Source organism: Mustelus asterias, chromosome 5, assembly GCF_964213995.1.
Source record: "Mustelus asterias chromosome 5, sMusAst1.hap1.1, whole genome shotgun sequence".
NCBI lineage: Eukaryota > Metazoa > Chordata > Chondrichthyes > Carcharhiniformes > Triakidae > Mustelus > Mustelus asterias.
In genome coordinates, this window is record NC_135805.1 from 95,755,867 (window position 1) to 95,782,113 (window position 26,247).

The 26,247-nt window shown below is 42.0% G+C and overlaps 1 protein-coding gene and 1 long non-coding RNA gene across 7 annotated transcripts; one reads left to right on the forward strand and one right to left on the reverse strand.

Moving 5' to 3' along the window:
• Positions 1–3,133: 3,133 nt before the first annotated feature.
• LOC144493707 (uncharacterized) lies at positions 3,134–7,558 on the reverse strand. Of its 5 annotated transcripts, none has more exons than XR_013497778.1 (4): positions 7,448–7,558; positions 6,273–6,368; positions 4,970–5,173; positions 3,134–3,730 (listed from the first exon to the last, which is right to left on the reverse strand). It is a non-coding gene; the product is annotated as an uncharacterized LOC144493707 (long non-coding RNA). The 5 variants fall into 5 exon arrangements; XR_013497779.1 differs by having other exon boundaries at positions 7,354–7,511; XR_013497776.1 differs by having other exon boundaries at positions 3,134–5,173.
• On the forward strand, positions 7,051–21,172 carry dusp23b (dual specificity phosphatase 23b). Of its 2 annotated transcripts, none has more exons than XM_078213078.1 (3): positions 7,051–7,213; positions 9,779–10,056; positions 20,520–21,172. In XM_078213078.1, the coding sequence occupies exons 2-3, from the start codon at positions 9,790–9,792 to the stop codon at positions 20,703–20,705; spliced, it is 453 nt and encodes a 150-aa protein (XP_078069204.1). In that variant the 5' UTR covers positions 7,051–7,213; positions 9,779–9,789; the 3' UTR covers positions 20,706–21,172. The 2 variants fall into 2 exon arrangements, with proteins under 2 accessions (XP_078069204.1, XP_078069203.1); XM_078213077.1 differs by lacking the exon at positions 7,051–7,213 and adding an exon at positions 7,489–7,654.
• Positions 21,173–26,247: the final 5,075 nt, after the last annotated feature.

The following is a 26,247-nucleotide window of genomic DNA, read 5'->3' on the forward strand; positions in this document are numbered from 1 at the left end:
GGTTATTATTCCTCCCATTCATGTGACTATCAGGATATGCCTTGAACTTTGCTAACGTTCCAGGCACCCACCACATCCACTGGTAATGCGTTCCAGGCACCCACCACCTTCTGTGTGAAGATCTTTCCCTGCATGTCACCCCTAAACGTTTCCCTCTCACCTTGAACCTGTGCCTTCTTATAGTTTACCTTTCCACACTGGAAAAAGCCTCTGACTATCCATCCTATCTATGCCCCTCATAATTTTGTAGACCTCTATCAGGTCGCCCCCTCAGCCTCCATCTTTCCAGTGAAAACAATCAGAGTTTATCCAACCTCTCCTCACACCTAAAACCCTCCAGACCAGGCAACATCCTGGTAAATCATCTTTGCACCCTCTCCGAAGCATCCTTCTGGTAGCGTGACGACCAGAACTGCACACAATATTCCAAATGTGGCCTAACCAAAGTTCTGGACAGCTGTAACATAACTTAACAGCTTTTATACTCAGTGCCCTGACCAATGAAGACAAGCATACTGCATGCCTTCTTGACCATCTTATCCATGTGTGATGCCACTTTCCGGGATCCGTGGGCCTGTACGCCTCGCTCCCTCTGTACGCCAATGCTCCTTAAGGGTTCTACCATTGACTGTATAATTCGCACCAGGATTTGATCTTCCAGAATGCATTACCTCAAATTTGTCCTGATTAAAGTCCAACTGCTGTTTCTCTGCCCAGGTCTGCAATCTATCTACATCCTGCTCAATCCTCGGCATCATCTGCAACTCCACCAATTTTTTTGTCATCTGCAAACTTACTAATCAGACCAGCTACATTTTTCTCCAGATCACTTCTACTGCAACCAACTAAAGTTCCAGCACTGATCCCTGTGGAACACCACGAGTGTTCCACCGTTCAACTAAAATATTTAAAAGAACTAAAGATTTAAAACCTAACTACAGAACTTCATTCTAAACTGACAAAATGAAAGATAGTTATGTGTGAACTAAAGTGACTTATCAGGAACATCACCATTTTAAGAATAATCATTTAATGTTGGTTTATCTACATTGAGGGGGCGACATGGTAGCACAGTGATTAACACTGCTGCTTTACATCGCCAGGAACCCGGCTTGGGTTCACTGCCTGTGGAGTTTGCACATTCTCCCCGTGTCTGCGTGGTTTCCTCCAGGTGCTCCAGTTTCCTCCCACAGTTTGAAAGACGTGCTGGTTAGGTGCATTGACGCGAACAGCGCCAGACTGTGGCAACTAGGGGAATTTCACAGTAACTTTGTTGCAGTGTTAATGTAAGCCTTACTTGTGACACTAATAAATAAACTTTAAACTTATTTTTTTGAGGCTGCGATTGCCTGGCATTTGATGTCCCACATAATAACTCTACTGCTGTATGTCAAATATCTTGCATTGCATGTTTCCTTTGTGGATACTAGACTGACTCCACAAACATCACTAACTCACAAATCATTCCCCAATCCTCCGATAATTTATAAAGGATGACATTTGATCTAATGCTGTTATTAATTCCATTGATTGATTCCTATGTGGATCAATGTCATTCCAACTTGATTTTTACAGGGTGAGATCTTATTCTTTCACATCTTGTCTCATTATTATTCTTGATCACTTTAGCCGCTGAGTGGGGTGACCTGTGCAACAATAAAATCCAATTATCTTTTAAAAATTCCAATTTCCTCTTTACATAATTTGTGATAAATTCCATTAACCTCTGAATAATTGAATTGATGCACCTTTCTTATTGACACTCCCAACCTGCAGATCACCTCAATGTCATTCAAAATAACATTATGTATGGACTTAAAATATTCTCCAGCTCCATTTATCTTTATTCATTTGATGGATATTCCTCATTGCTACCAGGTCCTTAAATTGTTCCAATCCAAATTATTTACCCTTCACTTTAGTTGTACTTTTTTGACAGGTACAGATGTGTTTAATGTTGTCCCATTGTTTTGAAATAGTTTTCTCAATCTCTGTGGAATATGTGTCAGTGCCTTGATCATTTAATAGTGCTGTTTGACTCTATTGACCCCTTTAACCGTTTTGTGCCATGTTGTTTGTCAAGTACTGTGCATGTCTGAAACCTGTTCTTCAAAGAATAATTGCAAGTGCTTCCAAACACTTGAATGGGTCTATTTGAACTGGTTTCCTGCATATTAGTTACTTCACACGTAACTCATGTACACATTAATGCAATATCTCAATATCATGCCAACACCACCTTGACACTCTGGTGATCTTATCTAAGATCTTGAAGTCTTTGCTTATCTCTCCATATATGGTCCAGATGGGTCGGGTGGTGGCCAGTATTAAATTTTGTTTTTTTTTTAAAAAACTGAATTACACACACCACCAAGAGACAACTATTAATTTACTAGCTTCCTCTATACTTCCCTTTTGCTAGAATATGTATCAATCCAGCTTGAAATATTCCATTGAATTGCATCCAATATCCTATTTACTGTTTTGATTTCCAGTCTCTATCTTCTTTTCATCAATCTAATTGATGCATCCCACTAGTGATCGTATTCCCAGTCTTGAGCACTGGAGAAATTTTGCAGTCCAACAAAGTATTCTCATGTCTCTAAAACAGAAATCAAACAATTCTAATTCACTCCAGGCATTAACATGTTTTGATTGCTTTATCTGCACTCTTCAGATCTACCTTGCTAAATCACAGCGCACTTTTCATATCTCAGAATTGTCCCAAATTCAAACAAGTGTTGTTGGTTTTCAAATGTTCATTAATCTTTTTTCATTTCTTCTTCAAAAGAAACTTTATTCTTATATCCATAGAAACCACCTAAGCTGTGTGTCCCTTTAAATGTCTTTTTTTCATCATTGTTGTTCTCGTTATCCATCAAATAGATTCCACCTTTCATTTTGTCCTGCCTATTTGTGGGGAGCAGTAAGTCCTTCTGGCATCAGACACTGTTTTCAGCCTCCCATGTTCGAATTTGTACTAGGATGTGCACTGTGTGTAGAATCACTTCCAGCATTATGATTGGTTCATTAACTTTAACCACCCACACCAAATGGTCCAACTAGAATATTGTGAGGTCACTACGGTGGTGTAATAATTCCCATTATTATGACAGTCCTAAAGCGGTGCTGTAGTTCAATAATGGTGAATGCAACCTCGCACTCCCCCGCCCATTCTGTCTTTAAATGTTTTGAAGCTGCTGAAAATCTTGCTTTATTTGCAAAACAAAAACACAAAAGATCAATTCTGCTTGGGGCAGAATGGGTTAATTAATCTGAACATATCTGACACTTCAAAACTTTAAAATTTTGTAAGACCCAGTTCCTGCAAAAAAAAGCTCTTCAGCTTTGATGCACTTCAGCTGTTAACAGTCTCTGCTAGTTTGAAAGGCAGATAGAAAAGTTCTCAAATGGACATCATCATCCATGGGCGGGAATCATTTCTATTTAACAACCTCTCCTTTTAAACTCTTTTGCCCAGTATCCCATTCCCGAATCTTCCTGTCATTGTGCCAATTGTGTGAGGAATAAATCTTTCGACCTGACAAGTTTTAACCCTGAATCAATCAATCAATCAGGATTTGTCATAATTATTTCCAATGTCACAAATTTTAATTAACCATTACAAATTAAAACACACATTTTCATGTGCAAATTAAAATTTCCACGTTTCGCAAAATATCCTGGGATCATGCATATGGCTGTTGAAACATGAATCCACGTCCATAACCTTTGAAAAGAAAGTTCTATTAATTAAACTTTTTTAAAAATCACAATATTAGACAGAAAACATTAAAGCTTGAAACATCCCATAAATATCATCCATACACAAGCAGAGAAACTTAGCTTTAAAACAAGAATAACCAAAATGAATTCTGTAAGTTGTGGTTCTATTTGTAAATTTCTAAATTCCTGTGATTAAAACTCGAGGTTAATTCCCCAGAAAGATAAACCTTAACAAAAGTAACCCAGTGATAAAATACATCTACAGACATCCACACAAAATAAATGAGACACACACGTTGTCATAGCTTGTAAATTCCAAACAATTAATTGAAACCCGAGACCCACACAATTTTTGGCAATTTAAAAATAAATCAACTGTCTGCTGAAAGGGTTAACTTTTCTACAGAACCTAAAGGGGTGGGGAGTGAACAGAGAAACTTGGCACACAATTGTCAATTTAAACTAGCCACACAAAACAAACTATTTTAAACTTTCTTAACTGTTTTGTTACATTTCTCAACTTAATTATTTTCATTTTATCATTTTTTTTTAGGGATGGGCATCTTCTATTCTTTATAAACTGGTTTACTCATTTTGTTGATTCTACATGGGCTCGGAGAATCAGATCCCAGGACTTTATCATTCTTATCCTTTTTCTCTTTTTGCCACCATTCCCTCTGGTATGGGTGGCACAGTGGTTAGCACTGCTGCCTCACAGTGCCAGGGACCTGGGTTCGATTCCTGGCTTGGGTCACTGTCTGTGCGAAGTCTGCACATTTTCCCCGTGTCTGCATGGGTTTCCTCTGGGTGCTCCAGTTTCCTCCCACAGTCCAAAGAGGTACTGATTAGGTACATTGGCCATGCTAAATTCTCCCTCAGTGTACCCGAACAGGCGCCAGAGTGTGGCGACTAGGGGATTTTCCCAGTAACTTCATTGCAGTGTTAATGTAAGCCTACTTGTAACACTAATAAATAAAACTTTAAAAACTGTTTTACAGGAGGGCCGTGGGGATTCTAATCAGACCTAATCATCTTATCAATAAGTCTTTTGTTCTTCGTTGTCAAATGGCGGGTAAAGGACCACACTTGAGCTCTGTCTTTTCACTGGCCATAGTTGGGTAGGATTAGAACCCTGAGAATCTACTCTGAGGTCCGTTCTATCCAGCACAACAAGTCTCGTCCCTAACGATTTTCGGATCACAAGTTCATCACTGCAGTCTACCCTCGAGGTCCACTTTCAAACCTGTGTGATTTGGAGTATGTCACTAGTACAACTTGGATATTTCAACAATGTCGACTGATAAGGTTTCTCTAAGTTCAGGGACAGGGAGACGGAGTTCCAGCCCGGACTCTGTGTAATGTGGAGTAAACATGTACACTCGCTAAATTGTATCCCTCGGTCCAAGATGGTCATCTGCATCCTCTGTTCCTGGGTTTCAGCACCAAACTGTAAGGGAGAATGAACTCAGATGAATCATTCAATACTAAAGCTTGATTCAATCGACAAACTACTGAATTATGCCAGTGGGAAGACGCAGGGGCTGACCATGTGCAACTCTACCGAACAAAGAAAATCATCAATTGTTATATGGTTTCTCAGCCCATCCCAGCTGGACACACAATCCAATCATAAAGGTTACAGATTACATGTAGGTCCAATAAAATTAATAACTGGGCATCATGGGGCTGTGTGATCAGCTCATGAACAGATTAAGTGTCCTCTCATGTTTCCCAGACCCCTTTATCACCTGTTCTTGAGCCTTCTCTGTACTTAGACACAGGCTTCTTTGTCCCTACTTCATCACTGCCCAGTAACTGTTAATAGTTACTCAGGGGAGCTGCCTGTGGGTGGCTAAAATGGGAGGCCATATTGAGTGAGCTGTTTTCGGTGTCTGTATTACTGAATACCCCCTAGATTGTGGTCAAGTCAGCTACCCCATGCTGCATCCTGAACTCGTACTACATTTTGATTAGTATCATATATTGCTAGTAAGAAATAGAATACATGTATAGGTCTGTTTTCAGCCTTGCATGACATGAAGTATGTCATTAGTACAACTTATGATAATATTTAAACCATGCCCGACAACGCCTCTCATTAACTACCTACCACTGCTTGTCAAGAACAAGAACAAAGAACAGTACAGCACAGGAAACAGGCCCTTCGGCCCTCCAAGCCTGCGCCGCTCCTTGGTCCAACTAGACCAATCGTTTGTATCCCTCCATTCCCAGGCTGCTCATGTGACTATCCAGGTAAGTCTTAAACGATGTCAGCGTGCCTGCCTCCACCACCCTACTTGGCAGCGCATTCCAGGCCCCCACCACCCTCTGTGTAAAAAACGTCTCTCTGGTATCTGAGTTATACTTCGCCCCTCTCACCTTGAGCCCGTGACCCCTCGTGATCGTCACCTCCGACCTGGGAAAAAGCTTCCCACTGTTCACCCTATCTATACCCTTCATAATCTTGTACACCTCTGATTAGGTTTCTCTAAGTTCAGGTGGATTGTAGGTGCCTTTGCTTCGGGCCTACCTCAACAATTACTCACACTGAAATGCAGCCACACCTTTCTCACCCGCCCTTCCAACCCAGTCCTGGTAAAAATAGTCAGTGGAGCAGGTTCCTGAGGTCATCAGTCAAGTGCCTGTAAGGAAAACACACTTTTTTTTAACAGCTGCCATAAAGCAGGTAGGTTTAAAGGTCCAGCCACTTTGAGAAGCCAGAGAGAAAGTACATGTGCAAGATAAATGGATAAGATCAGGGTGAGGTTGGGAGTGTGTCAGGTTAAGTGATTGTTGGGGGAGGATGTGGGGTTGGGGGAATCACGTGGTCATTGGGAGGGTGGTCAGGTGGCGAGTATAGGGCTGAGCAGTGGAGGGGGAGGTGATTGGTGAGGTAGTCAGCGGGTTTCTCGGGGGCATAGAGGTGTAGTCGGGATGAGGATTAGCTAGAGGTTGGTTGCAGGGGTGGGAGTAGTTGGAGGTGGGGAGGGTAGTCGGTGGGAGAATGTTTGATTTACTCTTGTCACATGTATTAGCATACAGTGAAAAAAATGTAGTCGAGTGCTGGGACTGTAGGGGGAGGGGAGGGGAGGGGAATAGCCGAATGTCCCATGAAGGTAGTTAGGGAGGTGGGGTTGTAGTCAGGGGTCAGGAGGGAGGCATTGAGGATGGGGAGGGTTATCAGGTGGACCTGTGGAGCATCAGGACGATAGTTGGGGCTCCCATTGTTGGGTGGGGTGGGGTGGGGTGGGGTGGGGTGGTGGTCGGGGCATCATGGTGGTTGGGGGAGGAGATGTTGGAGTGGTCAGTGCTAGTTACCTACGAGATAGAACTAGTTTTAATTATTTAACTTTTCCTAGGTAACTACTCTTGTAAACAGAACCATCCCACAAGTGTTCCGAGTGCAAGGCAATTGCTCAATCATAGTTTGGACTTTCTGACCAAAATCCATGCAATTCTTACATGGAGACTTCCAGGCGCTCCCTAGGTCCGATACTCCAGAGTTCAGAGCTTATGGGTCATGCAGTATTTAGGTAACTAGCACATATTCCTTTTAAGAGTAAGATAGAAAAGTGCCTGGTGGAGAAAGAAATAGATGGGAGGAGGATGGTGACGAGGAATACACACCGGTAAGACCGCTGTAACCATTACATGAGTCATATGCCCTCATTGAGTCATTGCTTGGTGTAATATTCTGCTTCGGTGCATTCTTGTGGCTCACCTTGGGACATTTCATTGCTTTATAAACAATTAAAATGCGTTTCGTTGCTATTACTGGTGAACCCAACGTGAAAACGCCTATGACCCGGTGGTGCTGCCTCATCCTGTGCTGGGATTGGTTGTGGGTTAAAGCAGTTTATGTGGGTAGCGGGCTGAAGGAAACACTCTTCTGACCCGAGCCTGCTTATTCTCCAGGGTGGGAGCAAAGGTATGTCTTTTAATCATTGCGGCAGGGGATTGTCGGATAGGTAACTGTCCCTTACCCCAGCCATTCCTGTTAAAGGTTTCGGTATCTGTAATTGTTTTGCTGAGTGTGGGAGTTTGTTTTCCTTTGGGCTGTGAGAGTTGTTGATCGGGGGAGCAAGGCTCTCTCTCACTGTACTTAATTAAAATTCTACTTTACCGATGCAGACCAGACACGGGGGTCAAAGGGCGTCCCCGATTTGGAGCAGGAAATAATTTAAATGTATCGACCTGTTCCTTTTGTTTCAAATGAAGATGTGCAGCTTACAAAATAAATACTCGCCTACTATTAAAAACAAAAGGTGTGGGCGACCTTTGAAAGGAGCCCGAGGTAACTCGATACTAAATGTCCGTGTTTTTCCTCTTCCCCTTGTTCATCCCATCTAAAGGTTTGAAATGGGGATGCATGTGATGCTGTTTCCTTCGCGGTGGGTACATTCTAACTTAAACTCCGTTTGTTAGTATCAACATCACCAGAGCAGTTGGAGCGAGTATTTAACTTTAATTGTGGACTGCATTTAATATTAAAGAAAATACAGAAAATGCTGGAAATACTCAGCAGGACAAGCGGCGCCTGTGATGAGAAACAACAACAACCTTTTTGGGTCCAAGGCTTGTCCCATCAGAACTGAGGGAAGGAAGAAAGGCAACAGGTTTTGAGCCAGGGTAAAGGGGAGGGAGGTCTGTGATGGGGCAGTGGGCAGGAAAGATTAAATGATAAAAAGCCTAGGAAAATGGTAATGGGTATAATAGAAACAGATGTATCCAGGTGAGGTGTGAACGGTTGCAAAACAGTTGTCCGGATGCAACTTGAAGGGACAAAACTGAACCGGCAAAAGAAAACAGGGTGAAGACAAAGTTTATAATCTAAAATTATTGAATTTGGCGCTGAGTCCGGAAAGCTGCAGAAAGCCGAGTGGGAAGACAAGATACTGCGTTTGTGATGGGCTATGTTGGAGAGCTAATGATTGCTGTGTTTGCTGCTAACCTTCTGCCTTGCGTGGGCGCTTCTAACCTGTTAGTCCCGGGGAACATTCCCAGCAACTGAGTAGACAGTCGCAGCCGCCAGGATCAAAGATGGCGCCACTCAAATTCTCCCAGCTCTGTTTTAAGCGGCAACATCCTTTATCCACCCTTAGTGGCTCCATACAGTTAACGCAACCATTCCCAAATCCACTGGACAGAGAAAATACCTCAACTTTACTATGTATTCACCCAATTATTTAAAATCTTGGCGTCACATGTTTAATCCCCAGTGGGACAGAAGTGGATTAAATCAACTATTTGGAGAAACGTCCCAGATTGTAACCTGTTTCATTAAATAAGTTAACAACTTGTTACTTTTATTATGAACTTTCTCCAGTTTTAAACGCATGTACAGTATTTGCACATTTGCAGAATAATGTAGTTTTGGCTGCATTTCTTGGGTTTCACGGTGTCTGGTGTGACACAAGGGTGATCTGGCATCACTACTCATGCCCAGAGTGACTGGCAGGCTGAGGCTGGGCACAGTAGACTGTCGCCCCTGGATTTCTGCCTATGCATGGACCAGTGCACTAACAGATAGGTGTCCATGGCCATCTTGTGTTGGCAAAAGACACAGTTTATGAGGGACAAACAGACAGAAAAGTAGAGTCAAGGCCACATCAGACCAGCTCTGATCTTATTGACTAGTGGAGCAGGCTAGATGGACCAAATGGCCTATCCCTGTTCCAATATTTTACATTTAGTGTTTGGAATTCTCTTCCACAGAGAGCGGTAGAGGTTAGATCATTGAATATATTCAAGGCTGAGTTAGGCAGGTTTTTGATCGATAAGAGAGTTTAAAAGTTATGTGAAGTGGTGGGGGAGGGGGAGGGGCAAGCAAGCAGGAAAGTGGAGTTATGAGTGACAGAGCAGGTTAGTGGACCCAAATGGCTTACGTTTATTTCTTAAGATTTTATGTCCTTTATAGCCTTCAGTGGATAATACGTAACCCTCAGGGTCATTCCAACATGGTGAAACAAATCTATTTGCCATTTAAAAGTATGTATTTAGTAGCTAGTTCTTAGCATCTTACACGACTGTCAAAACGTTGTTTTTTAAACAGGTGAATGAAACATGGCTTCTGCTCCACACAATTTTTCTTGGATTGAACCCAATAAACTAGCTGGAATGGCCATGCCACGATTACCTGCTCACTACCAGTATTTATTTGATAATGGCATTCAAAACCTAGTAACACTTTGTGAGAGGAAGCCACCATACCATGATACCTGTCCAGGAGTGAAGATTCACCATATAAAGATCAATGACTTTTGCTCACCCTCTTTTGAACAAATCAAAAGATTTCTTACTATTGTTGAGGAAGCCAATGCAAAGAGTGAGGTATGAATGGACATTTATTACTTTTCTATATTGAAGTTCATACATAACGTTGCTCAATTGAGTGCTCGTCAGAACATACTTTTGGACTTGCAGCACAATTCTATTAGTGGAAAACACCAATTGCAGATTATCAGTGTGAAGCAGATTGCTTAAGCTTTTGTTCAAACTTCTGAGGTACTTTGCCTTTTCAGGGTAATTTGAGGTAGACTGGTTTCAGGTGCAAAAGCGGTGGCCTTTTGTGTGATGAACAGCAAGTAATGAACTGATTAGAATAGTCATTGTCCTGCAGGATTGCTTCAGTGCGCTCTCTGCATCAAGCTTGCAAGGTGAAAAATTAGCTCGGGCCCTATTTACAAAATTGCTGATGAGGTCAGTCTTACAAAATGCCAGTGTGATGCCAGGTACATCGGTTGTACATCCTGACTATTGGCTGACTGAATCAAACAGTGCATTCTTTCAGTTGTTCATAACAGGCAGAGAGTACAGACCACACTCGATGAGCATGCACTTGCGCAACACAAAATAAAATGTTGACTATTAGATGTGATAAGGTGGCATGGTGACGTGGTTAGCACTGCTGCCTCACAGCGCCAAGGACCTGTGTTTGATTCCGGCCTCGGGTCACTATCTCTGTGGAGTTTGCACGTTCGTCCCGTGTCTGCGTGGGTTTCCTCCGGGTGCTCCGGTTTCCTCCCACAGTCCAAAGATGTGCGGTTTAGGTTGATTGGCCATGATAAATTACCCCTTAATGTCAGGGGGATGAGGAGGGTAAATATGTGGAGTTATGGCGACAGGACCTGGGTGGGATTGTTGTCAGTGCAGGCTCGATGGGCCAAATGGCCTCCTTCTGCACTGTAGATTCTATGATTCTGTGATTGGGTGACAACTGCTGATCAATCCTGGGGACACTAAAGCTGCACAAACAATAATCAGTCGAGCTCATAATGTGATTCATTTATGCTTGCTAGAAGCAACATGATTGATACGCAGAGATCCATCCTCTGCAAACAAATAGAATATGTTCAAGGTTTGAACCTTTTTTGAATTTCCCGGGTGTTGGGGAAGTTGGGTTTCACAATGCTTTCTCTGTGGCAACACCTTGGCCAGTTAGTCAACTTTATTCATTCCATCTTATTGTGCTGAATAAACTTAATCTCGTTGTGTTAATTCAGTCAGAACCTTTAAATTACTCTCCTGAAGGACTGGATAGTACATTCTATTTTTAACACTGGGACTTTGATCTAAATTTAGTCTTGACTAATGGGAAGAAAATATCTCTGCCAGCTGTAATAGTCTTCCACAAAATTAACTTGACATTTCTATCTTGTCTGCAATGTTGGTAAATTTAAGAATGCACAAAGTTATAGCAAGACTCCCAGAATCTGAGCTGCAATTTTTCCCTCCAATTTTTAATTATGTTCATTTAATACCTCAACGACGCCCTCTACCTCCATAAATAAATCCAAATCTTTTTATCACTTTTTCCCAATTAAAGAATCTCAGATTCCCTTTTTGGTCGGCTGCCAGACACCGTACTCCTAGTTTGCTTCTCTCTTTTTTCACCTCTTCTCTTCTATATTCAACCTGGTCTTCAATTTTATTTTTGACCGGATTTCTTAATGTCATAAGCACATTTTTCTTCTTTATCTTAATTTCTATTTTTTTGTCATCCAGGGAGCTCTGGATTTGTTTACCCCTCCTTTCCCTTTTGAGAGAATACACCTGCATCCAAACTAGCTCCTCTTCGTAGTTAGCCCATTGTTCAGCTAGTGTTTCTCCTGCTGACCTTTGATTCCAATTTATTGAGCCCAGATTCAGTCTTTTGACGTTGGCTTTCCTCCAGTTAATTATTCCTATTCCGGGTTGTCCTTTGTCCTTTCCCATACCCTAAATTCTGGCTTCCAGACTACATTCTTCTTTTTGCCACAAAATCATATTTCCACATGGCAATCTGCACCTGTAATTCATCAATCTTATTTGTACTCCCGTGTATTCACATACATACACACAAACCCTGTAACTTACCGTTTATTACTTTCTGCCTTGCCTTTGAGTCCACCTAACAATTTACTATTCCCTAGTCTAGTGCTGTCATCTCTTCCAGCATTCTAAGAACCTTGGTATTCCTATCTGATTTTTTTTTCCTGGTTGCCACACCCCTGCCAAGTTTCAAACCCTCTCCAGTAGAACTTTCTCTGGTGGCATGGTGACACACAGTGCCAGGGTCCCGGGTTCAAATCCCTGCTTGGGTCACAGTCTGTGTGGAGTCTGCACATTCTCCCCATGTCTGCGTGGGTTTCCTCCCGGGAGCTTTGGTTTCCTCCCACAGTCCAAAGATATGCAGGTTAGGTGGATTGGCCATGCTAAATTGCCCCTTTAGTGTCAGGGGGACTAGCAAGGGTCAATGCATGGGGTTATGGGAAAGGGCCTAGGTGGGATTGTGGTCAGTGCAGACTCGATGGGCTGAATGGCCTCCTTCTGCACTGTAGGATTCTATGAACTAGATAAACACTCCGCAAGAAACTCGGGTCCGGCTCTATTTAGGTGCAACCAGTCTGGCCTATACAGGTCCCAACTCCCCAGTGCCAGTCCCAATGTCCCAAGAATCTAAAGCCCACCCTCCAACATTATCTTTCCAATCATGCATAGATGTGCTTTATCATCTGTTATGCATGGTACTGGGAGTAATTTGGGTCTTTTGAGGTCTTGCTTGCTAATTTTGGACCTAGCTCCCTGAATTCTGGCTGCTGGACCATATTCTTCTTTCTGCCTACGTCATTTGTACTAACAAGGACTGCAAGTGCTGTTTGTTCATCCACCCCCAGCACGGTGCTCTGCAGTTCACATCTGCTCCCTCCCCCCAGCATGATTGCATAGTGGTTAGTACTGCTGCCTCACAGTGTCAGGGACCCAAGTTCAATTCCGGCCTTGGGTGACTGTGTGGAGTTTGCATGCTCTCCCTGTGGCTGCGTAGGTTTCCTCTGGGTGCTCTGTTTCCTCCTGTACTCCAAAGATGTGCGGGTTAAGTGGATTGGCCATGCTAAATGTGCGGGATTATGGGATGGGGGTAGGATGGACCTGGGTAAGATGCTCTTTCAGAGAGTCAGTGCAGACTTGATGGGCCGAATGGCCTCCTTCTGCACTATAAGGATTCTAACCGATCTGACTCCACGTGCGTACTTCTCACACACTCCATTGCAGCTCACAAAATAGTACTGTGAAACCAGCCCCTGTGTGAAAAGACAAAAATGGCTTGTGAAGTTGCACATGGGTCAAGTGCACAGTTTGCGAGTCGCAAAAATGCACAGATCAAGTTTTCCTGATCCCAAACGAAGGTTCGACCCTAAGACATTGTATCATTGCATTTAATTGGAAATGTGCTGCTCTGAGCGCATTGCTATTGAAATTGAATACAGTAAGTGCTTGTTTAATATTGTTTCACTTTAACATCATTGATAAACTAGTGTAAGCATATCCATTTAACGTTAAAATCACTTTAAAATTGTTTGCCTGCCCACGCACATGACCTTTCCTGCAGCACTTTCGCTCTCGGTTTCAGTTCCTTTTCCTCCCACGCCTGGCCTTGCCTCCACACCCCCCCCATCGTTTCCCGCCCTGTGTTCTTACCTTAGTCTGCAGGGTCTATTGTTGCTCTGCTCCTGCTGTTAACTTTTTCCCTGGATGAACTTGCACAAGTTCAACAGGAACAGGGCAGCGCAGTGGTTAGCACTGCTGCCTCACAGCACCAGGGATCCAGATTCGATTCGCGGCTTGGGTGACTGTGTGGAGTTTGCACATTCTCTCCATGTCTGTGTGGGTTTCTTCCAGTTTCCTCTCTCAGTCCAAAGGTATGCGGGGTAGGTGGATTGGCCATGCTGAATTGCCCCTTAGTGTCAGGGGGACTAGCTAGGGTAAATGCATGGGGCTGTGGGGATAGAGGCTGGGTGGAAGTGTGGTCAGTGCAGACTCGATGGGCCGAGTGGCCTCCTTCTGCACTGTAGGATTCTATGATTCTATGAAGTGTCGTGGGCTCCATCTATTGGTAGACATTAATCAGAGCAGGTTGCGACCAAGGACTTGAGTTGCTACCTACACCAAATAATCTATACCACTAGATGGAGCCCAATCAATCTAAAAGTACTGTTGTAATAAAAGCAAAATACTGCGGATGCTGGAATCCGAAACACAATAAGAAAATGCTGGAAAATCTCAGTAGGTCTGACAGCATCTGTGGGGAGAGAATAGATCCAACATTTCGAGTCTGGATGATCCTTCGTCAGAGCACTAAATGATCAGGGGTCGTTTAGACTCAAAACATTGGCTCTCTTCTCCCCCAGACACGCTGTCAGACCTGCTGAGATTTTCCAGCATTTTCTGTCTTTGTTGTAAAAGTACTGTTAGATAGGTGAGTGCACCATAATTCTTCTAAACATTTTATAATGAAATGTGTATTGTATTTCTTTAATATTTAGTGATATATTGTAGTTTGCTAGGATTGCACAGTGCTGCCCATATTTGTCACAGAATTTCAACTTGCATAGTATTTTTTCCAGGTGGGAATTGACCGAAGGAACCTATCTTTAACTTTGATTCATATCAAAACCAATGATTCACTTAAACTCTCTCTCTTTTTTCAGGAACAAATCATAACTTTGGCGGCTCATTGCCTTGAGGGCAATTTGGGGGTGAACAACAAGTGCTGATCTTGGCAGTGACCGCCGCCCCCCCCGCCCCGCCCCGCCCCGCCCCGCCCCGGATCCCTTTTGAAGGCTATTATTGACTCAGTAATGGGGGCATTTATTTCTTTTGGCTGGGTGGCCATTGTGTGATTTTAAAATAATGGCAACAGCTTGGGTTCCAGGGTTCAAAATTCATGGGGAGTGAATTTGCCCTTGAAAGCCCCAAAATGTCTGCAAAAATTCAAGGACAAGGACACCCATTGAGAGAGAAGTTGCCCTCATATGAGGGAGAGACAGAATCTGTGAGGAAGGACTCCTCCAATCACAGTTTCTGTCTTAATCATTGTAATAAATCCTCGGAGGCAGAAGTCCCTTCACCAAAATCCCTTTCTTTACAAGTCTGACAACAGCAAACAGAGTGCTTTCGGTTAGTAGTCTACACTCGGAGTCCCAGAGGAACTGACACTCCTGGTTAAGTACAAAACAAGAGGCTCTCTGATTAGCCCATCAATTTGGGGAGTTTATATTCTAACAGGTTCACCTCAATTGCCTGATTAAAGTCATTACAACCACGCTGGTTTGCTCCAGCTCCTCCAATTCGGGTTCCTCCCCTCTCACTGTTGCTCCTCAAGAGACAGAATCTATGACCTGGAGGAACAGCAAGGGCAAGAGGGAGGGAACAGACCTGTGATTGGAGGACGATCCACTGTCGAAATGCAAGAGGCTTTCAGGTGCACCATCACTAATCATGGGACTTGCTTGAGGAGGGCAAAGGCAAGAATCAGAAAATGAAAGAAAAAGGAGAGAGTCTTTGCTGTAACCGGAGCAGAGCAGAGCAGGCCCCGGGAACCCTCGCTTGATCTTGCGGGGATGTTGAGCAAGGTGCGAGTCCATTGGGCAGGTGGGGGCTTTAGTCTCGGCCTGGGGTGGGTCAGGCCTGCGTCTCGGGGGCACGGGCCTGAATTTCAGCCAGAGGCAGGGGCCTGACCTGTGACTTGGTTGGCTGGTAGATGCGGATTGGGGCTGGACCAAGTCTTGACCAGGGGAGAGGTCAAGGCTGTGATGGAGCCGGCATGAGTCGCTGCCGAGGGGGCAGTGGGTCGAGGGGGCAGTGGGTCAAGCTGACCCTCAGCTGGGGAAGTTGGGGGCGCAAAGATGGGTGGTGAAGTCTGGCCCCCGGACCCCAGTGTGAGCCCATGTTACGACTGTGGATCCTGAGGCCCCGCTGCTGATTGAGTTGGGCGGAGTGGGGGTAGGTGGAAGTGGTTTGGGAGCAGAGGTGAGTGAATGGTGGGTTTTAGAGGCATTTTATTGAATCTTTTGTCATCAAAGAAGATGGAGAACCAGATTGAAACCTGCATGAGTACATAAAATATTTTTGGAAAGTACAAGCACAGACGTTCATAATTGCATGCAATGGTAGCTTTATTATCTTTTGGAGCTATTTTTTATTTGTTTTCCTTTTTTTAATTCATTCGTGTGATGTGGGCGTTGCTGGCTGGGCCAGCATTTTGTTGCCCATCCCTAACTGCCCATGAACTGAGTGATTTGCTGGGCCATTCCTGGAGGACAATTAAGAGTCAACCACATTGCTGTGGGTCTGGAGTCACATGTAGGGCAGAAGAGGTAAGGGCATTGGTGAACCAGATGGAGTTTTATGACAATTGACCGCAGTTATCATCAGACTTGTGTGGAGTTTGCAAGTTCTCCTTGTGTCTGCATGGGTTTCCTTGGGTGTTCTGGTTTCCTCCCACAATCCAAAAGGCGTGCTGGTCAGGTGCATTGGCCATGCTAAATTCTCCCTCAGTGTACCCGAACAGGTGCCAGAGTGTGGCAACTAGGGGATTTTCACAGTAACTCCATTGCAGTGTTAATGTAAGCCTACTTGTGACACTCAATAAAATAAACTTTAAATATTAATTTTCTTCATCTAGTTCTATTTGATCATTAAAAAAAACCTGTCCTTTCTATTTTCAATATGGTACAAAGAACAATGATTTATGGGCCTGGGTGGGTTTGTGGTCGGTATAGACTCAATGGGCAGAATGGCCTCTTTCTGTACTGTAGTGATTCCATGTTCCTTTAATGAGACATAGATTGGATGGAGTGGGTGATCATGCAAGGAATTCATTGTCTCAGAAAAATCACTGAAATATGAAGTATGTGTGAATTAAACCATTTGTTACCTGTTGGTTAACTTAGTGTTGCAGAATTAATTTGTGTGTATTTCTCTTATTGCACAGCTGGATGTTTGGAGATCTTTGTTCATCAGCAGTCACTTTAAGGAGAAGTATTGAAAGGATAGAAATATGAAATTCGCTGAAGAAAACCAAAGATTGTTGGGGGATGCTTCTTGCAGTTAATTTTTAAAAGGGGCTACAGAAGTAAGACCCACAATAAGTTATCTTGTAACTTTGGGGGACTGAGTATGGGAGTCAGGCAAGGGCCCCCTCAGGCACCAGAATGGAGGAGGAGCTGTTGAACAGCCCTGGGATCTCCACTCTGGGCTCTCTGACGGTGTCTGCCACTTTGGAATCCCTGTGGCCTGTGACCCCTTTGTGTTTGTCCCCTGGCACCACAGAGGGAGCAGCTGCCCCACGGCAGGACAGCCAACGTAGCCAGGGCCCTCCAGTTTTTTGATCGCCAGAGGACAGCCGCAAAGATCATCCAAGACAACAGACAAATTAGTCAACAGGTTGCCTCCACCCCTGCTGCAGCTGTCGGGAAAGCACCTAAAAAAAAAAAGAAAGTGGCAGGGAGCACAAGATATAAAGAGTTTTGATTTTTGCATGGTTGCACAGATACACAATGGTTCAGAAGTGGATTTACAATGGTTCAGGAGCGGGTTTACAATGAAGCACACAGGGTCCTGACCAATTGGGGTGGGGGGGGATGCTGTTGCTGGCCACCCTGTTGTATCGCCAGAACACTCGGAATCAGCTCAGCTGGAATGCACATCATGGTTTGACATTCCTGCAAATAGAGCATAGTTAATGCTCAGGGCTGTGAAACTCTGAAAGGACAAATTTAAACATCTTGGTGTTGACATGTGTCTGGAAGTTCGTCCCACGCACTTACCAGTGGTATTGAGTAACAACCCTGAGACACAAAGTTCAGTTTAAACAATCACAATGCTTTATTGCACTAAAAGCAATTTACGAGTGAAATACCATAATTAAATAAACTAAAACTATTCTCATATGGATGTGTTATTACCCGTCTGCCCTCGGGTTGATCAGGTCTGGTGCAGATGTACTCCTTCGTGAAGTCTCAACTTAGCGCCATCTTCTGCAGAGTTCGTCCCAGTCTCTCTCTCTCTATGGTTCTTCTGCCTTGAATGGTCATCAGCCTTCTTTTATCCTCCTTTCTTCCTAGCCACTGGAATTCAACTTATCAGTCTTATTGTACTGTTAATCGATTTATTTTTGGGGTCCATCCTTTTAAAGTTTATTTATTGGTGTTACAAGCAGGCTTACATTAACACTGCAATGAAGTTACTGTGAAAATCCCCTAGTCGCCACACCGGCGCCTGTTCGGGTACACTGAGGGAGAATTTAGCATGGCCAATGCACCTAACCAGCATGATCACCATTCTGCTGAATGGCCTGCAGTTAGCGCCTCTTATCTCTTGTCCTATTCTACAGAATAGGGTCCACCTCCTTCTGGGGACATCTCCAGCTCCAAAAGTAATAAGTTCAGTTCCAGTACAAGACTGCAGGAAATATCACATCTTGCATTTTGTTTCCAACTCCTTACTGGGTATCACAGTCCTCCCTTTTAATCCTTGAGGTGCAGCGAACTAAGATCACACACACACAATGTGCATTGATTTGCTGTGTTACATCTCATTCTAAATTCTACTGGAGCTTTAGGTAAAGCATGACAACAACCTAACGCTATAGGTGAGACAATCTCCAATACACAAAACAAACTTCTCAATTTATTCTTAAATACAGACAACATAAACGATTACTTGAATCCTCATCACATGCAATAACCAAAGTCCAAGAGGAACCCATTACTTCTCTCACTGACCACCACCACATCTGTTCCTAGCAGCTTGTGGGTCTCTGTTACATTTTGTTTAATTGAGACTTTGATCTGATGCATCTTATCCTTACTTGTTGTGTTTAAACTTTTAATTTAAGGTAATCTAACTTCTGGTTTGATAGAGGAGATGAGAAATCAAGCAGAATATTTGGAGAATCGACAGATATGTTTTGCTCCTCTATGAGCAATGAATGTAGGTGAATGGTATTATTCATTGTATCACCCCATGATCCATTTACATGTATTGATTCTGGGTATCAGTTAAACTCAATGTTGTTGATTTTTAAGATCCAATTATTCCTGGCAATAACGCACCATCATACCGACCCATTATTATCAAACCGTTTGTACTAAATAAGCTTTTTCAGGGGTTTTGAGATGCTCAAGAGGAGGGTGCCTATTTCAATCTCCAACTTTTCTTCTACAAAAGGACAGAACTGAACCGACTGTGGGTATGTTCCAACTCGCAGTTATTTCTATCAATTCCTGTAATGTCACATCCAGTGAGCTCATTGTCTTCCAGGAATGTGATCATCAGTCTCTAGTAATGAGATTAACTCCTTACTGGGTATTACATTGGGGATTGTAAGGGTCAAGAACCACTTAAAGAAACTGCTTCAAAATCTGTTGTAAATAGCCCCAATTTTTGTAAAGTTGTAACACCTGGGAATAGTCCAGTTGTTCAAAATAATTCTGCAAGGATCTTTTTTTTGTGTTTGAAATGAGATATAATACCATAGTCTGCAGATTAATTTTGCTTGATTGAAGTAGAAATCACAGCTGTGCCAGGAAGCTGTGGTAGTTTGCAGCTGAGTGATGTTACTCACGATAGACAGTAACATCTAACCCAAAGGAATTGGTACTGCTGCCATTAATCTGTGTTGATGGACTGAAGAAATAAGTGCAGATTTCACCTAAGCTTTGTCACAGTGGCAACGTAAGCATCACTTATTGCCTAAAATGCTGAATTTCTAATTTTACATTGAACCACAGCTTTGAAATTACTGCTGCTTGCCTTTGCATACGAATATGTAAACAAACTTACACACCATTAAATAAATGGAACATCTTTAAACAGTAAATATATTCTGTACAAATAACATTTTAGCTTGTTGATAATATTGCAAACAGTAATTCCTAGCCTTTTATAGGGTTGTTCAGAATTTCTTTTTTAAATCCTGGCGTCTTCAGTCAAAACATCTATTTTATTACAGAATGCAAGTTTTGGTCACCCACTGTATTTTGATGAGTTGAGTTGTATAGATCTACTGGGATCATTGTGGCATTTGTATACATAATTTGTCTGGAAATTGAGTGTAGGCTGGCTAATTGAATGAACTGTCAATTGCTCACAACAGTACAAGGGAGAAATAACATTTTGTAATTTAACAAAAGTAATTTGTATTAAGAATATTAGGTTTGTTTTGAGATTCAATATGTTCCACTGATTGGGAAACATTGCAATGTTGACAGTACTGTGAGGATAACCAAATTAACATTTACTGGCTTACTAGTCTATAAAGATGGTTTAGAGTAAATTGGAATGCTTAGAGCATTGGCAATGGACCTCAAACCTTGGAAAGGTTTTGTGAATACTTGTCTGTTTTTTAAATAGTGCTACGTACACTTTGGCAGTTACAAATTATATTAATTTCACAACAAAGTGGTGAATTGCTAAAGAACTAATTAAGAGAAGGCACTGCTAACTGGCTTGTTTGTTTCATCTATTTCCAGGGAGTTGGAGTCCACTGTCTCCATGGTTTTGGGAGAACTGGAACAATGCTTGCTTGTTATCTTGTTAAAAGTAAGAAAATAACAGGAGTTGATGCAATTGAAGAAATACGAAGAATTCGTCATGGTTCTATAGAAACCAGAGGACAAGAAGAAACAATTGTACAATTTCATCATCATATAAAATAAGTAATTTTTCATATTACCACAGTACAAATATTCTGTTAAGACTTTGCTAGCAAGATTGCTATTTCAAAGATTTATTTAAATCCCAAACGATGCCACTTTGAAAGGTGAGCTAAATCTTGCCTTTTCTGAGGATGCTTTGCTTGCATTCGTGCTATAAAGCTGCAGTTTCCTGCAGGGTTTATCCATAATACTTGTGATAGTTTGATCAGAAGAACTAGCTTGCTACTATTTTTGTACACCAAAATATATATATACATCACTGTTGTATGTTGACATTCTAACCTATAATGGTGCTATATTATGCATTCTGCTTGAGAGGATGTATGTTTTATGATTTATTGTGATATACATGAATGAAATGGCTGTGCAAAGGTGTTTAAACATTAAATAATATTGCTTCAAAAGATGTTTGAAGCAGCAAGGATAGTTTCCTTCCAAATTAAGAGCCAATAAAATGTACTTTGCTATAAATTATTCATGAAGTTGTGTGGGTTTTCCTTTGCTCTGAACTGTTTGGGTAGCATTGTCTTGAAAAATTCTAGGTCAATGACTCTCCACAATGTAATCCTCTGATGCCATCAGGTGGAATTGATATATTCTCTCATGCCTCCTGATGGTTTTCCAAGAGCATTACTGCTAGAGGCCTGAAAATAAATCATCTGGCTATCTCAACCGGACCTCAATCAGCAAGGTAGGAGAACGAAAAAGGGGAAGAATATACAAATTCAACAAGAGGGGAATAAATGCACTCATTTTCAAAATTTTATAGTGGTGATTATAGCTAACTCCTCCCACCTGCTCCTAAGTAATTTTGAAGCCTGCTTGATCTGAATAATATTTGGAACTATTTTGTAGATCTCTAATGTATCTTGCCCATTGCTAGAGAAAGTGTAATACCTCTGTGGTTAACAACATTTAGCTTGGTGTTTCCTGTTTATACAAAAAAAAGAAACGGTTCTCGTTTTAGTCTTGCAATCTGATCGATTATGACTTGTTTTATGTCAGGAACATACAATCATTAGAGAATAAGCATTAGAACATAGAACAGTACAGCACAGAACAGGCCCTTCGGCCCACGATGTTGTGCCGAGCTTTATCTGAAACCAAGATCAAGCTATCGCACTCCCTATCATCCTGGTGTGCTCCATGTGCCTATCCAATAACCGCTTAAATGTTCCTAAAGTGTCTGACTCCACTATCACTGCAGGCAGTCCATTCCACACCCCAACCACTCTCTGCGTAAAGAACCTACCTCTGATATCCTTCCTATATCTCCCACCATGAACCCTATAGTTATGCCCCCTTGTAATAGCTCCATCCACCCGAGGAAATAGTCTTATTACATTTCTTTTAACTTGCTAAGCAGTTTGTCCTCTGCTTCCTTGAGCTGAACTTCATAGAATCTCTAGAGTGTAGAAGGAGGTCATTCGGCCCATTGAGTCTGCGCTGACACCAATCAACCTAACCCACATATCTTTGGGCTGTGGGAGGGAACCGGAGCACCCAGAGGAAACCCATGTGGATTATGGGGAGAACATACAAACTCCACACAGATAGTCACCCAAGGCTGGAATTGAACCCGGTCCCTGGTGCTTGAATTCTTAAAAACTAACATTTCTGTGTTCTATCAAGAAATTCCACGAGTCATTAAACAATATTTTGCAACAACTATGCGTGAGTAGAAACCTGGATGTCTCGATTTCTCCAAGAGCTATCGCATTTCATAAACTGTTTTTAGGTGGGTTCCTGACTGAATGACATCAGATGGGGAATGCTGCAGCCTGGAAATAGGTAAATTTCCTACTATTCGGAGATCACAACTGGAAGCAAGAAAATCGACAATTTATCATTGTGTGATTGTGAGAACAGAGCTTAGTCCTTTATGGAGGAGGTTGTTGCATAAGACAAAGGGCATCAGATTACAGGTCTTCAGAAAAAAAGGTAAGATTTAGGATAAAGGTAAGAATGGGGCAAGAAGGCTGTTCAATTTGGACCATGAGCATAATAACTGGAAATTTAAAAAAATGGAAGTTACAAGGAATATGAACACTAAAGATTTATGCATAGGACCAAATAGCTTATTGGAGAAGTAATTAATTATGGATCAGTTGATAACTTCAAAACGTCCTTCAAGTTGAGAAGGGGAATTCAGGATCACAAGAACAATAAATACCAACTCAATTTACATACGAGAAGCTAACTGGATATTAAAAGATATGGAAGGAGTCAGCCATAATATCTTTGACCAACTCCTGCTCCTGTGTTCCACTGACTATGTCTAGTTTAGGGAGTGACAGTGTGCGAGTGCAGTCCTCATTTGCTGCCTTCTTACCTGCCAGCATTCTGTTGTGTTTTTCCCCAGTAAATGAAAGTCATGGAGACTGTGGGAGTTTTAAATGAAAATGGCAGTGCCTAAAACAGATTAAAACCCTTTTCATTCCCCAACTGGACAAAAAGAAAATGTCCACATAAAAACAGCATAAATTGTTGAAACTTCCTTTTAAAACAATTGATGGAAATGCGATTTACTTTTAACGATCTATTCTGCATCTCGGATTCCAAGCTTGTAGGCACAAATTGATGCAATTGCACACTGGTGATTGCACTAAAAAATTGTATGGGCAACAAAATAACATCAAAGTCAGCTCATCAACACATTACAATTAAAGATTTGACCTGTTTCAGACAGGATCATCTTTCTGTCTTAATATTCCTGACTAGAAATGTAAATGATGTACTTTATCTCATCTCTGCTGTCAATTGCTGTCGTGCTGCCCAAGGTCATCCTCCCCACCCAGGAGTCTGCAGCCTCACTGTCTCTTCTGGGCCATCAGCACCTTCTCTCTCTTTTTCCCCCTGAAATCCTCTCTCTCCCAGCACACTTATCACTGGTGATTGCTGCTCATCCAATCAGATAATACTTCTCTCCTACACGCGCTTAGCCAATCAACAGCAAACATGGGAGAGGAACAACCTGTGAATGGAGAAGCAGTTCCTTGCAGGAATCTCCAAATTCTTTAGGGTATGTTGAGCAGTGACTCCAGGAGTCACACACAATGGCTTCGGGGCCACAATTTGGCCCATGGGATGGACAAGCCCGATTTGGATCTTGCTGAGTTTACTCGATTCATCCCTTGGGAAGGGGAGGAAGATATTATGCAGAACGTTTCTTACAGCGATTAAATGGGTATCTTCCATGATACAGAAAACAATGTTGAAAAGCCTATTTGATGAAATTATCTTTTTTGTTTGGTGCTTTATTTTTTTGAAGCAATTATGTTTCTAAAATTGACTTCCACAACTTATGACCAGATGAGAAGGGGTGAACTTGCTCCCCACTATTTGGGCTCCTTGGCTGGTCTCGCTAAAGTTTATTTTTCCACAAGGATATGCCTCTTCCAAATCGGAATCTATTTAATTATTTAAGCTGTGAGCAATAAGGAGCCAATCAAACAATGTTCTCTCAAGTCAAGAAAACACTAAATTTATTAACCACTAAACCCAGGAAAAATAATTAAAACACAACCTCAGGTATGCAGCCCTCATGCAGAAATACACACACAGGTACTGGAAATAGGAGGAGTTAGAGTCCAATCAAAAAGCCAAAAGAATATATGGTTAAATGTCCTTTGATTGTCCTCGAGGCATAGATTTAGTTTCTTGGATGTGGTCAGATGTAGAAAACATTGCAATTATTATGAGATCTTGGTTCACTGGTAAGTTTCCAGCAGACTTGGCTTTTCAAACCAGTGAATCACCTATTCCAAGGGAGAAAGAATAGCTTCAGCCTGTTTCCTCTGCTGGGAACTTTCTTGACACCATTTGTGTCACTTGCAATCTCTCTCCGGTGGCTGGGATACCTTGCCTTGAAATATTTAACCTACTGTGTGTTTCCAAGAGGTGTTGGGTGTGTCGCCTGTTCTAGTGATTGTTCAATATCCAATGCTTTGTATTTTTAACGTTTCTTCCTCAGATAATTAAATGTTTTGATGGGTGTCTGGATTATAGGAAATGTCTCTCTTTTCACACTCCCCTGAATGTGATTTGTTTCTTGGTCACCTTCACCTGGAATGTGGCCGTGTATTTTTAATCAGTTTGCTCTGTCTCAGTTCAAATTGCAAAACCTCCAGTCGGTTGAAAGTGGAAAAATCATACTTTCAAAAAAAACAAAGAATGTTAAAGCCTCATGACAAACTGAATTAGTGATTTGAACATTATTTATTTCCTGCAATAACATTTTACGTTTTTCATTCATAAATTTCCTGTCAAAGTGATTTCAGTTGTGAAATAGTAATTATGCTTAAAGTGAGTTATGTCTAAAACAATCTCTGTCAAAGAAGATCAGGGAATTCTTTATGCATTATTCAGTGCTGCACTCTCCATGAACTTTCACCGTTTGTGTTGCTGTGTATGGGCTACTATGTTCTGCTTTTATTCCAGACAGTTTCCAAAGCAGAATATTTTCAAACTTGAGTGATTTTCCCCTGTCCAACATTTTTAGTAACATTTGTACTCGAGTCAAATAATGTAAGATTTAATGTTTTGTTTCAGGGTTGAATATTCAATGTTGGTGCTGGGGGAGAAAAGTCTGAAAAATGTAAATATTATACACTGCCACCCATTTATGGGACATAGCCAATTGATAGGTATATGCTCATCCCTTGGTACTGACATTTAGATACTCATGCTAGTGCAGTAAAACACTATTTTTTGAAGTTGGGTGCAAGGTGCATTGTTGGGATGGAGTGGACTGAGACATAACTTATTGCTTTGAAGCACATAGAATATGCAACACAGAAGCCAGCTGTTTGAACCAAGTAGTTCATACTTCATACAAGTCTTCTCCCATTCCATCTACCTTAACTCAGCCTTGCTGAAAAAAATTCTATTCCCTTTGCTGTCATGTATTCGCCTAGCTCCCTTTAGAAAGCATCTAAACTATTTGCCTCAAGTCTTTCTTTGGTGGCAAGTTCCACATTCTAACCATTTACTGACTGAATTTATTAATAGCTGCTTTGGATTCATAGCAACTAATTTTGGATTCTCCCACAAGTGGAAATATTCTAATATCTTCATGTATTATAATACATTCTTCCTCATGGTTAGTTATATTGCCCTCCCCAATCCTTCCACCCTCAACCTGTTTGATATAATCTGCAAATTTTGATCGTTAAAATCTAGTTCATTTATATACATTATGTCTTTGTGATCCCAGCATTGATCATTTTAGAATACTGCTTTAGACTTTCTCCCAGTATGAATAATCCCTACTTTCTCTTTTTTGATGCGAGGTTACCTGACCTGATGGTAATAAATTGTAAACAATAAAATGTAATCTGAAAAGGAGATCCTGAGTACATTTCAGTAATGTGCTTTAGAGCAGCTGAGTGTGAGCCAACAGATGCATCCTGCATGGTGAATAAAGAAAGCTCTAAGCCAAATCTTTGATTTCATAGAATCCCTACAGTGCAGAAGGAAGCTGTTCGGCCCATCAAATCCACACCGACCACAATCCCACCCAGGCCCTATTCCCGTAACCCTA

Coding starts and splice junctions, on each gene's coding strand:
- dusp23b (XM_078213078.1), top strand. CDS start 9,790: ATGGCTTCTGCTCCACACAATTTTTCTTGGATTGAACCCAATAAACTA. Junction 10,057..20,519: donor AAGCCAATGCAAAGAGTGAG/GTATGAATGGAC, acceptor ATCTATTTCCAG/GGAGTTGGAGTCCACTGTCT.